Source organism: Canis aureus, chromosome 12 (genome assembly GCF_053574225.1).
Source record: "Canis aureus isolate CA01 chromosome 12, VMU_Caureus_v.1.0, whole genome shotgun sequence".
Taxonomy (NCBI): Eukaryota; Metazoa; Chordata; class Mammalia; order Carnivora; family Canidae; genus Canis; species Canis aureus.
The window spans coordinates 38,505,770-38,519,965 of NC_135622.1; the positions used below are offsets into that span (position 1 = coordinate 38,505,770).

General features: G+C 38.8%; 1 protein-coding gene across 12 annotated transcripts in view; it reads right to left on the minus strand.

Moving 5' to 3' along the window:
• Positions 1 to 14,196, minus strand: part of LTBP1 (latent transforming growth factor beta binding protein 1) — a 392,695-nt gene that overhangs the window by 88,924 nt on the left and 289,575 nt on the right. For 11 of the 12 annotated variants that reach the window (XM_077843646.1, XM_077843644.1, XM_077843645.1 and 8 more), the window contains 2 exons: positions 7,321 to 7,443; positions 2,127 to 2,249 (listed from right to left, as the gene is read on the minus strand). In XM_077843646.1, the coding sequence (XP_077699772.1) occupies positions 2,127 to 2,249; positions 7,321 to 7,443 (246 nt within the window). The remainder of the gene's footprint in view (positions 1 to 2,126; positions 2,250 to 7,320; positions 7,444 to 14,196) is intronic. The other variant, XM_077843639.1, reaches the window with a different exon arrangement.

The following is a 14,196-nucleotide window of genomic DNA, read 5'->3' on the forward strand; positions in this document are numbered from 1 at the left end:
AAAGCATTAAGGCCTGTAACAAACTAAAGGAGAGGTTGGCAAACTACAGCCCATTGCCTACTACTGTAAACTAAGTTTTATTGGCAAATAGCACCAAAAATTCATGTACCATCTGGGCCTTTACAGGAGAAGTTTGCTGACCCTTGATTTAAAGTGTCAATGGCATAAACATCTTCATTTCCTTTTTGCGGATAAACCTCTCAAGCCTGCTAGCAATCAGGCTTCCATTTTTTTTTTTCCCTCTCTCCCAATGATTTTCCAGCCAAATCTAATGGCCTTTCCCTCCTCTCAGCCAATTTGCTATCTACTTTGTCACTGAATCTCTCTCTACCTTACCCACGTGTCCTCATCTTAGCGATGTTTTGTTTTGTAACCTCAGCCCTGAGCTCAGGCTCAAGCACACACACGTCATATCCGCACAACAGAAGGCACACTGATGTCTCGCATGTACTCAATTATTTCACGTTTACCATTAGATTTTAAGTTTCCTGAGGGCCGGACTATGTCTACTACATCCTTTATTACTTAGATGATCTAGTATTTTACAGTGAGCAGGCATTAATTCACGCTGTTTGTTGACAAACTTTGTTCTTCACATCTGAGTACATTGACCTACTTCTGGCAACATGTCTCTAGAAGAGTTAACACAAACGTCAGTTTCCACAGGGACCCTGCACAACTCTGCTCTCCCTCACTCTGCTGACAGCATCATTTTGATTATCATGGCATTTGGCACTTAAAATCAGTTTGCCCCTACTCATAATCTGTGGATGATTCTGCATGTATCTGACTTATTTTTGGTAGTGACATCACAGGCTCTTCAGAAGAAAGGATTATGAATATGATAGCCTTATTATATTACCTGTAGTCTTCTTCTATTATACATGCATTTGTAGTTGTCTAGGCCTGGTGGGCATTTAACAAATGCTTAGCTAATTAAGGTCAAGAGTTATAAAATAAAGTAAAAAACTTTGAGACAGACTTGTAGACTCTAGAACAAATTACTTAATTTACTTGTATATTATGAACATGCTTGCATGTGTTCTCAACTTCTGGATAAGGAATTGTAATGTCTTTCCACATTTAAGAAAGGGGAAACGGGGGCAAGTTATGATGACATTGGCAGATCTCTCTGTAGTGCCATCACTTACAATAGCATCTCAGAAGGCATCTGCACTCATTAAATATTCAAAGTTTACATAGAGACGTGGTTATGATTTGTTTCCTTACTGATCTTGTAGAGTGTGTATTCTGTTCTTAACTAAATGGCATTTAAATGACTTTTATTTTCAAGAACTCTAGATACTTGTACTGGTTGCCAGTGATACTGTGATATCTTCAAGCTCAGGAAACACATATTTAGTGAGAAGTGAAGGAATTCTGTGTGAGGTTCGATGACATTTATTTTTCAAGTCTAAGGTCAACCCCAGCAAGCTCCAAAATACTATCATGTGTAGAACAGGACATATTTCACAAGCTTTATCTATGACATGAGGGGGATGCTGTTTAATTCAGTCTTGATGAAAAGTCTTCTTCAGTAAAAATTTTTTAAAAAAGAAAAATTTTTGGATGCCTGGGGGGCTCAACAGTTGAATGTCTGGCTTTGGCTCAGGTCATGATCCTGGGGTCCTGGGATTGAGTCCAGCATCAGGCTCCCCACAGGGAACCTGCTTCTCCCTCTACCTATGTCTCTGCCTCTCTCTGTGTATCTCTCATCAATAAATAAAATCTTTAAAAAAGAAAAAAATTTTAAAGGGGAATATTACCCAATAACTAAGGTCATTAGCATTCCATAGCATAACGCTGGCCTGTTATAATAACCTTCCAACTGCTGAAATATGAGTAGGTAAAACTTTCAGATGAATTTAATTGAACTGAGAGAGCAGTACTTTTTCTTCCTAAGAAGAACACTCAGCCACTGATCACAAATACTGTATTTTTCCAATTTAACCCTAGTCCATCCTGTGTTATTGACTTTTCTGCCTTAGGCTGAGGTCCCTTGCTTTCTGGCACTATCATGCAACCATTCAGTTAGTTTCTGACAGACACTCCCTTTATCAAGGACGGTTTCTCAGGCCACGTGCCATAAATGCAAACCACAGTAGCTCACATAGCTACACTCCTACCTTCACACTGGTCTTTCGCTGCTGACAGCTGGTATCCCTGCCCACAGGTACACCTGAAGGAGCCCTCAGTGTTTTTGCATTGTCCATTTATGCACAGGTTCCCTTGCTGACACTCATCAATATCTGTAAAGAGAAACAAAATGACACTTATTTTAAAATAGGCCTCTATCTAGAACATACCATCACCTCAACGCTAAGCCTATGAATCAAGCTATGAAACCATGTCCTAAAGATGAATGTCTAACAACTTTTTTCTTCTGAAAATGTATTGCTTGAAATGCATCTGAAACATTTTGCCCAGAGAACTTCATTTGTGGCACAGTCCTTCCCCACAAGTAACCTGACAATTATCCATTTCCTGAGCAAAGCTGTAATTCTTAGTCTCTCATGTAGCATTAAAATTTTGAATTTTATCCTGATATAAGCAAGGTGTCACATGATCCCATGTTTCCTGAAATGGTTCACATAAACTATTAATGTCATGGGAGCTCATGAATTCGTTTTTAAATTAAGTTTTCAGAGAAATTAATTTGGCTGATGAGAAACTTTTGTCTCACTTATTTGTAAATAAAACAAATCAATCACATAGTAAATTCTGGCTGCCAACTACTGACTGCCAATGGAGAAACTAAACAAGCGAGCTGTCATTTTAAGAACGATTTTACACCTTTCCAAGTGCTCTAAGTCTATTAGCTTTAGGAGTGGTCGACAGCAAAGAACAGCCTACACCATATTTTCTTTCAGCACATTCTATTAAATACTTGAGACGTCGCTTCAAGAACTTAAGACCAACAGCAGCTCATGGAGCTGGTTGGATCTCACGTAATGTCTGACAACATTTTTAGTGCCTTGGACTCTTTTTGACTTTCTCAAAGAAGATGACAAATTAAGCATTCCCATGTGAAGATGTCTGCAGCAAGAATATACCCTCTATTCCAAGTACTGTCAGGGTATGCCAGACAACTTACATAAGTTACTCATTTATGTCGGGAGTACTGTCAGAAGTAATTCATTATAAGTAATGACACACACATTTGGAACAACTTGAGGCAACCCAGTTATCTCGAATAGGTGATCTTTGGGTCTTTGAAATGATCAAGGGGACAGAGGCAGTGTAATTCTACAGATTAAAAAAGCCTTTTTCTTTTTGTGATGAGGGACAAAATTCCTATGACAAAAGAACACATTCTAATAAAACAGGCATGCGGGACACATGTCTTCTCTCTTTTGTGCCAGGATATACACAGAAAAAAATCATTATCCCTGAAAAGTATTTCTTTAAGGGACTTTCACATGTATCACTATGACAAACCCAGCTCAGAGTTAAAATAGAGACTATCTCTAGGTATCTATAAATTTTGGACATATAATGCTAAAATATACAAAGAGATACAAAATCATAGATACAGGGATCTCTGGGTGGCTCAGCGGTTTAGCGCCTGCCTTCGGTGTGATCCTGGAGTCCCAGGATTGAGTCTCACATCAGGCTCCCTGTGTGGAGCCTGCTTCTCCCTCTGCCTGTGTCTCTGCCTCTCTCTCTCTGTCTCCCATGAATAAATAAAATCTTTTTAAAAGGATACAAAAAAGATACAAAGAAACAAGTACTGAATTCATTTTTTGAACAAAAGCTGTCAATACATTTAGTGAGGTGGAAACAAAGTCAATATTTAGCACTAAAGTGAAATGGGCAGTTGCTGGAATATTGGAAAGGGGACAGATTTAAGATCTGGGAAAAATGTGACATCTGTGAGCTGATATTGTTGGGAAATATTATGAAATAATTAAAGAAAAAGGATGTTATATAATTTATGATTGTAAAAAGGGTGGGCTTTGATTGGGGAGTAAGGAAAAGAATCAGCAGAAATGTAGGTTTCTAGAGCAGAAGATGGGGACCTTGCCTAACCCTATCCCACACTGTAATGCAGACACCAGGAAAATCAGAGTAGGGGCCCAGGTTAACTGGCAAGTGGTCGTAACTGCCCTTTCCCGCCTCCAACCTTTGATGTGTGTTGCTTTTTCTGCCTCCTAAATTTTCCCCCCTCCGCATTCAAAATTTTAAGACCAAGGTCGAACAGCAGACCTTCTGGGAAACTCTCCCAGAAGCACGCAAGCAGGATTAGCCACACTTCTTGGCTTTAACAGAACTTTATATATGCCTATAATGTGGTGAATAACAACATCAACCACGTGTCAGACCCTGTCCCTGCATTATCCCATCTTCTGCATATTATCTCTGTTTTTGTATTTTTTCACACAATCCTCACATCAAGAGTAGGCACCATTACTGTTGCCTTCTCACAGATGAGCAAATAAGGCTTAGCAAAGGAAGAAAACTTATCCAAGCTTACACTTCTGAGTGTCCAAGCTAGGTTCTGATACACTACACTCCTTTTTAAACTAAATTCCAGACTTAATTTGGATTTCACCAGTGTTTTCATCCATGCACTTTTCTGTTCCAGGACCCAATCCAGGGTACCACATTGTATTTAGGGGTCTTGTCTCCACAGTCTTTCCTTGACCTTCACAACCTTAACAGTCTTGAGAATATGGGCCAGACACCTGTAGAATGTCTCCAATCTGGATTTGTCTGATATTTCCTCATGATTAGATGGGGGTTATGGGGTTTTGGAAGGAATAACACAGAGGTGAAATGCTCTGGCTCTCACATAACGTCAGGGGTACATGACATGCCCATGGCATCACTGATACTGTTAACCTTTATTACTTGGTACTTTATTATCTATAATTATCTGCAGTAGGTTTCTATTTTTCCAACCCATTAAAGTTCTGTGAGAGATTAAAACCTCTCAGTAGCACCTGCATTTGAACACAGTGCCTGGAACATGTGGGTTTCTTGATACACCCAAAAGGAAGGGAAGTTATGAAGGGAAGTTTCTACTGTAGCCCAAAAGAGTGTCACATAGAGGGGGAAAAAGAGTATTCCTAGGGCTGGCATCAAATGATGGTGTGAATCTGGGGATGCTGGGGAGCATTCTTAGAGAGGAGCAGGCTCAGCTGGGATGGCTGAGTAAGAAAGAGGTTATAAGTCATTCATCCAACATGTGTTTACTCAGAGCATTATCCCTCTAAAGAGTCTAATCCCTGGATTTTAGAGACGGCATGAGACCTGGAACTCTGAGTTTATTTATCCAAGGTTGCATGGCAAACCACTAGACGAGCTGGGTAGGAAGGTTGTGGATGTGGGCTGGCAGAAAAAGGACTCAGAGGGAAAGGAGATGCTCACTTTACCTGCTGAGCTGGGAGTGGCTGGCGTTCCACTGTACACAAGGAGTTGGGCCCCCCAGGCTGAGGTTAGTGAATTTGCTACTACTAGTGGGAGATGCTATAATTCTTAAAGACAGTAAGATATCTGCTTACTACTTATCTACTGTGGTGAGAAACTAATCTCCACCCTAAGGCCTTCACTTTCATTGAGACACTTCAGAAAGAAGACAAACTTCACTTATTTCCTCTCCTCCTCCCCTGCAAAGACCATGGTTTTAGGTATAAAGCATGAGGAGCAGAAAGGAAGCCATCCAGAGATTGGACCACAGAAAAATCTAAATTTAAAGAATTATGCAAAGAAAAATTAGAGAAGCCTTGGACAAATTACAATATACCTCCAAAAAATGTATTGTAATATACAGACACATGTACATAGGTTTACACATTATATAGAAAGCGTTCATATAGACTGGTTAAAAAACCTGATAGGTGGTAACAGATATTAACATAACTTTTAGAAGGAAAAAAATACAAATGTTTAACAACCATACAAAATAAATGTAATAATTAGAAGTGCCCAGGGAATTAATATAAATAAGCATGAATAATAAATAATCTTTTAGAATTAAAAGAAACACATTTAAAAAATTATAAATTAGTGTTCTGTCAAAATAATAAAAAACATTACAAACATTTTACCCAATTATTCTACTTTCATAAATAAGGAAATGATCCTAGAATTCAGACCAAGTTTTATTTTATTTATTTATTTTTAATAAAGATTTTATTTATTTATTCATGACAGACGCACAGAGAGAGAGAGAGGCAGAGACATAGGCAGAGGGAGAAGCAGGCCCCATGCAGGGAGCCTGATGTGGGACTCGATCCCGGGTCTCCAGAATCATGCCCTGGATCCTGGGCTGAATGCAGCTGCTAAACCGCTGAGCCACCTGGGGATCCCTAAGTTTTATTTATTTATTTTTTTTAAAAAAAAGCTTGTTAGGTTTGTTTTTTTCCTTTTTTTTTTTAACATAATAAGTTGGAAGAAAAATACGGTTGTTCAACACATGAACAGCAAGAAAATGCTGAAATAGTAATATTTTGGACTATACAACCTTTAAATGCATAGTAAAAGTAATATGGAGCTTTTAAAAATAATACTTGAGAAGAGTTATTCATGATGTGTATAATGCACGTGATATACTGTCAAGTGACTAAAAGCAAGATACAAAATTATACATATATTATCTTAGTGATAGAAAACATCCATGAGAAAGGAGTATTGAATGAGATTAAGAAATTATTTTTCTTACTTTTTTGTGTTTGCTAGATTTTCTACAATTTTTTTTTTTTTTTTTTTTTTACAAATTTTTATTTGAGAGAGAGCGAGAGCACTCGTGCGTACACACACACACTCACATACACAGGAGCAGGGGTGGGGCAGAGAGGCAGAGAGAGAAGCAGACACCCCACTAAGCAGGGAGCCCAACTCAGGGCTTTATCCCAGGGCTCTGGAATCAAGCAGATGCTTAGCCAACTAAGCCACCCAGGCACTCCTACAATAAATGTTTTTTAATAGCAATTTTATTGAGATATAATTCACTACCACAATTCACCTAAAGTGTACAATTCAATGGTTTTTAGCATAGTCACAGAGTTGTGGAATTGGTGTATTGTTTTTATAAAGAGAAGAAATGAAATAAATAGATCTGTGGTTTACAGATGTTCTCTAAAAATATGCTGTTTTCCTTTTATGTAAACAGATACGGTCTGTATGTTACCACAGGGAGGAGTGACTTTCAAAGATGCCAACAAAAATATGCTCCAAGTAACTCAGTCAAAATAAATGACAGGTAGCAGGGTTCTTTTTTTTTTTTTTTCTTTTTGGTTCCCTTTTCTAAGCTAATTACTCTAACATATTCTTAAATGCAGTTCAAATAAAAATGAGAAATCTGATCACAGTATTTACCTTTGCAGTGCTTGTGGTCTGGTGTTGGGCTATAGCCCTTGTGGCAGGAGCACATGTAGGAACCTTCAAGGTTGGAGCAAGTACCATTTGTGCAGACCTGTGGTTCTAGGCATTCATCCACATCTTGAAGAGTATTGCATAAGGGGGGAAAAACCCATGAAGAGAGAAAAAATAAATAAAACATGAATAAAGTTGCATTTGGCTAAAAATAGAAATAGCACTTCTTCAAACAGGGACAGGTTTCTTTAAGATAAACTTTCAAATTAGCCCAAAGGAGAAACAGACGCTCTGGTGTGAACTGCATGTATGACAGTTCTATACCTTGATTTATTTTATGCAAAGTAACTCAAAAAAAGGAACCAAACATACTCTGTGGATAAATTCAATGGAAAGTTCATTGTAGAGGGGAGGGCAGAAGAGAGGGCAGTTTCAGAGCAGCACCCCTTACAAAATGAAGTATTCCAGAGAATCAAAGATACCTAAGTTAGGGAACTGACAAGTTTAGCAGGAAGAGATGGTTTGCCAAAGAAAAAGATAGGACTCAGGATCTGAAGAAACCCCCACCAGAGTTCTTAACAGAAATGTAAAAACAAAACAAAAAAAAAAAAAACAAAACTCGGATCAAATGTTCAAAGATGACATTGAATCAGTAATAAGCCACTGGGCAGTTTGAAGGTAAAGAACAGGCTGCAGAGAGAGAGAAAACAATACTCATCTTCACCAAGCACTTACTGCATGGAAACTCTAAAGGCTGTACGTGTATTAGCTTATGTAATCCTAACAGAAGCCATATGTGCCAACCATTGTATAGAAAAAGGAACCAAGATTCGAAGAAGACAGATTACCCAAGGCCATATGGTTTGAAACTGGTGGCTCATAGGTGAATCTAGTCAGCCTAACTCCAAAGATCATCCTTTAGACCCGTTACTACTAACACAAATCAGGTCTAGTGATAGGAACCACTGAAGAGAGAATTAAGAATGTTTGTTTTTATTATTTGCTAACATAGCATTAATAAATAAACAATCATCAAAATATTTATTGATTTCATTCAGGAATCATTAAGCTCTCACTAGAATATTGTTAATTCAGGGGTGCCTGGGTGGCTTAGTTGATTAAGCATCCAACTCTTGGTTTTGGCTCAAGTCATGATCCCAGAGTTGGGAGATCAAGCCCATCATTGAGCTCCAGTGGGGAGTCTGGCTGAGATTCTTTTCCTCGCCCTCGGCCCCTCCCCTGCTCACCCTTTTTCTCCCTCTTTCTTTCTAAAATAAATACATCTTTAAAAAAATAAATTGTAAAAAAGAAAAAAGAAAAAGGAGAAAAAATGAGTGGGAAATATCAGAAAGGGAGACAGAACATGAGAGACTCCTAACTCTGGGAAACAAACAAGGGGTAGTGGAAAGGGAGGTGGGCAGGGGTTGGGGGTGACTGGGTGACAGGCACTGAGGGGGGCACTTGATGGGATGAGCACTGGGTGTTATGCTAGATGTTGGCAAATTGAACTCCAATAAAAAATTTAAAAAAAGAAACAGGAAAAAGAATATATTGTTGATTGAAAAAGAAACATTTGCGTTCTATGCCCCATCTGAGTCCCTCTGGTAAGTCCACTATATGTTGCAGTGAAAAGGCAGACAGTGTAACATGAACAACCAAACCCTTAAGAGGAAAAATTTAAACCCCTACGTGTTAAACCTACACATAGCATCATGATTTAGGCTTAACTTTACAGCAGTCTGTGACTTAATCCAAGTATCTTAATCAGAACGCAGACAAACAATAAGGAGGAAAATGCTCTTGACTACATCCATTTCATTTTGCAATGCTCATCATGAAAGCAATAAAGCTTTCCACCCTCCTAATATTAACAGGCAGAGAGTCACGAACATATTAACATCAGAGATCTAGTTCTAACTCAGCCTTCCAGAGGTCAGACTGTACTCGTTTGCATGACATTTCATGAAAACTGTACGCTAGCTTTCTTACAATGCTATCTAGAAATAGAGGATTACCCAAATAGGGCAAAGGTGTGTGAGCACGCAAGTACACAGGCGCACGCTTCACATGCTAATTGAAAACAGCTAAGTCACTGGCATTGCCTGCGTGTTCTACTTTGCTTTCACAAAATCACTTGTTATGGTGAACTGACCCTACTCTACGACGGCAAAAATAGCACTTCCAGACTGACTCATTGTCCATCCTTTCTCTGGTTGTGGGAGTCCACTTTTATAAACACTGAACACAAACAACTTGAAAGAAGCAGCCAAACACTGAAGCCAAAGTAAATAATGGGACAAAATGAGCCTAGACTCCTGGCATGTAAATTCCAGACAGCAACATTAAAATGTCATGTCTAGTATGCGGATTGGTTTCAAAAATGTAAAAAAGTCAAAAAACGTATGGATTGTTCTCTTTAATTATTCACGTACCATGAAATGTGATTTATTGGGCTACAGAAAATAGCAACAAAATCAACTTCTAAGACCATATTTTCTCTAGCGAAAGCAAATTAACAGGCAGTACAGATTATCATTCATGAAATATTTTAAAAATACTAGATATTAGGGCGCCTAGGTGGCTCAGTCAGTTAAGTGTCCAACTCTTGGTTTTGGCTCAGGTCATGATCTCAGGGTTGTGGAACAGAACTCCACATTGGGCTCTGCACTCAGCATGGAGTCTGCTTGTCCCTTCTCCTCTACATCTCCCCCTGCTTGCACACTCTCTCTCTCTTTCAAATAAATAAATAAAATCTTTAAAAAAAAAACCACTTGATACTACAAGATACTTGAGTTAAGAGTACCACACTGCACACTGAAGAGTTGCTAAGAGAGTTCATCTTACAAGTCCTCATCATAAGGAAAAAAAAATTTAATTCTCTAACTATGGTAATAGACTTTCACTAGACTTACTGTGATCATTTTGTAACATATACAAGTATCAAATTATTGTGTTGTAAATCTGAAACTAATATAATGTTATAGATCCATTATACCTCAAAAAGAATATATAGTAGGAAGGTGCCTGGACTATGGGGCCTCACTTGATGGAGGTAAAAGGAGTGAAATAAACTCAGTTTTATCTTTCACCCAGACCTGTCTCTTAAGCTGCAGACCCCTACAACCTAGTTGGTCAGTGTACTGGACATCTCCAGTTGATATTCCATAGGCACCTCCAAGTCTTCACAGCCAAAACTGATCTTTCTTCCTCTACTTTATTCATGCTGACTTCCAGGTCAATATGCGATACCACTATCCACCTAGATGCCCAAGTCAGAAACTGGGAGATTCTTTATTCTCCCTCTTAACCCCCATTCATTTTATAATAGATCAATTCTAGATTCTTTATTCTCCCTCTTTCTAGATTCTTTATTCTCCCTCTTAACCCCCATTCAATTTATAATAGATCAATTCTATCTTCCCAGTATTTCTCAAATACACCTGCTTCATTTCATTCTTACTACCACCATTCTGTCTCACATGGATTACTGCCATAGTTTCTCTATTTCAAGTGTTGCTCTCTCTAATCCACTATCCAGCCAGTAGCCAGACTAATCTAAAATATAAACAAAATTGATGGTGTTGCTCTTTTAAAAACCGTCAATGGTTTCCAGTGTTCCTCCATTCAGTCAAAGATACAAACCTGTGGAGCTCTGAGTGTTATCAACAGAAAATGTATCCTCTCCTCCCAGTTCTTCAAACCCTTGGGAGGATCAAGGCTTTGGAAAACAAGATAGTCCCTATCTACCCCACCAGCCAACACCCATAGCCTCTTATCCTTCCTGCAGAGGGAAATGGCTAGGTCTTTGGTTTTCTATATTGGAGCTCAAATCGCATCTTACTCTAGAGTTATAGTCTTGTACAAGAGTCAGATTATCCAAATTCTTGTGTTACATACACATAATGAGTTCAAAAGCGAAACACCATAAAAAACACTGTGTTCACAGAAAAATGTGCTCCAAACTCCCAAAATACAATTTACCAATGGGCTTTTGGGACATAATTTGGCATCTGCTATTCAATGAATTAATTAAACCTCCCACAGTAAGGAAACTGCCAGGAGTTTATGAGGTCAGCACTTTGAGGATATAATCATTTAAAAGCTTATGAATCACCCTGGTATACTATTACCCAATCCAAATTGATCAATCTACAACACCCCGAGAGACTCTAACAGAGGCCTGTGGAAAACCAGATATGCCATGTCTATAGAATTTCATGATGTGCTCCTCTGAGAAGTCTATTAGAAGTCTATTAGAAGGGGCATTCTGGATAGTGGGCATGATTTGTCCTTAGTAAGCCCTGGCTGATTCTTATGATCGTCTTTTTCTTTTAAAATGTTTCACCTTGGGGCACCTGGGTGGCACAGTTGGTTAAGTGTCAGACTCTTGGGTTTCGGCTCAGGTCCTGATCTCAGAGTTCTAAGATGGAGCCCTGCATCAGGCTCTGTGCTTGGCGAGGAGTCTGCTTAAGACACACACACTCTCTCTCTCTGTCTCTCTCAAATAAATAAATAAGTCTTAAAAAATTTTTTCACCTCATCATTTGAACCCTGCAGCCTACAGCTGTCAACATGAACATGAAATTCATGGTCATTAGTTCCTAAACTCCACCTTCTTTTTCCTTTGGGGAGAAAGGAGGACATTAATCTCTATCCAGCTCTCTGGCAACCTTCCATTCTCCATAATTTTTACAAAGATGGCTTTCGTCTGGCCACCAAATCCACTTGCAAATATTCTCATTGTCTTGGGATGGAATTCCTCTGGGTCAGGAACCCTTTTGAAATTTCCCTTCCTAATGTCCTGGGAACATATGAGACAGCCTGAAAGCCCCTCTCTGGTATGCATGACATCTGAGGTACAGAGGGTGTTCACTGGCTGACCTCACGCAAGTCAGACCCCGGCTATGCTGCCTGCTTCCACTTCACCTATCACTTCCTTGAGGTTGGTTAGAGTTGGATCCAGAGTGACAGCTTACCTACTTCCTGTACTTTCAAGGAAATGACTCTCCCAACACTTCAAATTAGAAATATTTCATAGGCCATCCCAACTCATTTAATTCCTTAGTGACCACCACAGACTTCGATGAGCAAGCACCATTTGATATTGCACAGTAAACATCTTATTCTGTCATTCTGTCTACATGAAAATACAGGACTACTCCCCACCCTCAACATGGCATTACTTCAGTTATCCCTCTTCTGTGTACATAGTCTTTGATGGTACAGATAATGGCAGAATGTATTTGACAGAAAAACAAGCATGGTAAGGTTAAGACACGAAAACTGGTTAGGCCAGAGTGATGGAACAACCCGAATCCAAGGTGCAGTATATCCGCAGGATCTCAGGCACCCTCCATCAAGCCTGGCCGAGTTAAGCTGTGCAGTAGCAGTGCAGCCTACAAAAATATGTTACACATCCCTCAAAGACTCATCACTGTTTTTCAAAACTGGAAAACAGCCAATGCTATGTACATCCCAGTTAAAGAGCCAAAGATGATCTCAGAAAATCAATCCATTACTCCTACCAAATCACAGGCTTCCTACCTCCCCTATTCCAAAAGAACATTTTGTCTTTCAGCAAAACTCAACTGGGGCTATCTGTGGTGTAGATCCATTATACTCTGCCATCTGAGAGTTCAAGAACCCCTCAGCCATTGCTTATTGCTGCTTGCAAAGGATGATTCCCACACACGGATCTTCTATGAACTTCTCTTTCCTCATTATCTTAATCATATTACTTTGTTCTCTTATTTTCTTGGGTGTACAGGACAGATAGATGAGTTAGTGTAAAGGGCAGAACACGAGTTTTGGAGATAAGAGACCTGAGATCACGTCCTAGCTCTGCCATTTATTACCTATGACTTTAAGCAAGCATATCTGGGAATCAATTTCTATACCTGTACTATAGGGACTATTGCCCTGATAGCAAATGAAACAACAAAGACAAAGCCCTTTGTAGCAATGTAAGAGAAGTTTTTTGTTATAATAGTCTTCTCACACATGTACGTTTCCTGCTTTAAAAAGTAGTTTTTCTTTGCTTTTCTTATTGAGATATAATTGCAAATGACATTGGGTAAGTTCAAGTGATAATCGGATATGCTTATATATTGCAAAAATTATTAACACAGTTAGCTAACACCTCTCTTATGTCACATAATTATTTCCCTTTTTTGTGAACCTAATTATCATCTAGCCTCTTAGCAGCTTTGAAGTATATAACACAGCACCGTTGACTGTAATCAGTGTAATACAGCACAGTTGACTATAATCACTAATCTGTGCAAAAGATCTCCAGGGCTTATCTACCTGCCAGTTGCAAGTTCATACCCATAAACAACATCTCCCCAGTTCCCCCAGCTCCCAGCCCCTGATAACTACAATTCTATTTTGTTTTGCTTATTTACAACTTCAAGTCTTCTCTGGAATTAAGCACGTAATTAGGTATTTAATAATAACATAATGACTAGTGAAAAGACTTCTTTAGCTGTAGTGATTTAGGGATTAGACTGGTGTTTGCACATTTAATAATAACTGCAAAAGGTAGAGATGTTCAGTTCTGTTGCCATCTTGTATAAAGTAAGTAAATGTAGAATGAAAGTCTTTGATTTCAGGTTAAGTCTAAGAGTATCCATCTATTCCATAAAGGTTAACAATTCTTAAAATCTGAAGTAAATCCTAGTGTGAGAAGAACTAGAACAAGGAGCTTTCCATGTTTCCATGCAAGTTCTACGCACCTGGTTTTGGTTAAGACTGGCTAACCAGTTGTCAAGTGGATCAAATGACACTAAGTTCTTCAAATGCCTAAGACCCATTACATTTAGAAAACGTAAATCGGAGTCACAAAGTGACCATTAACTTAATTACGGTTTGACAGAGAAG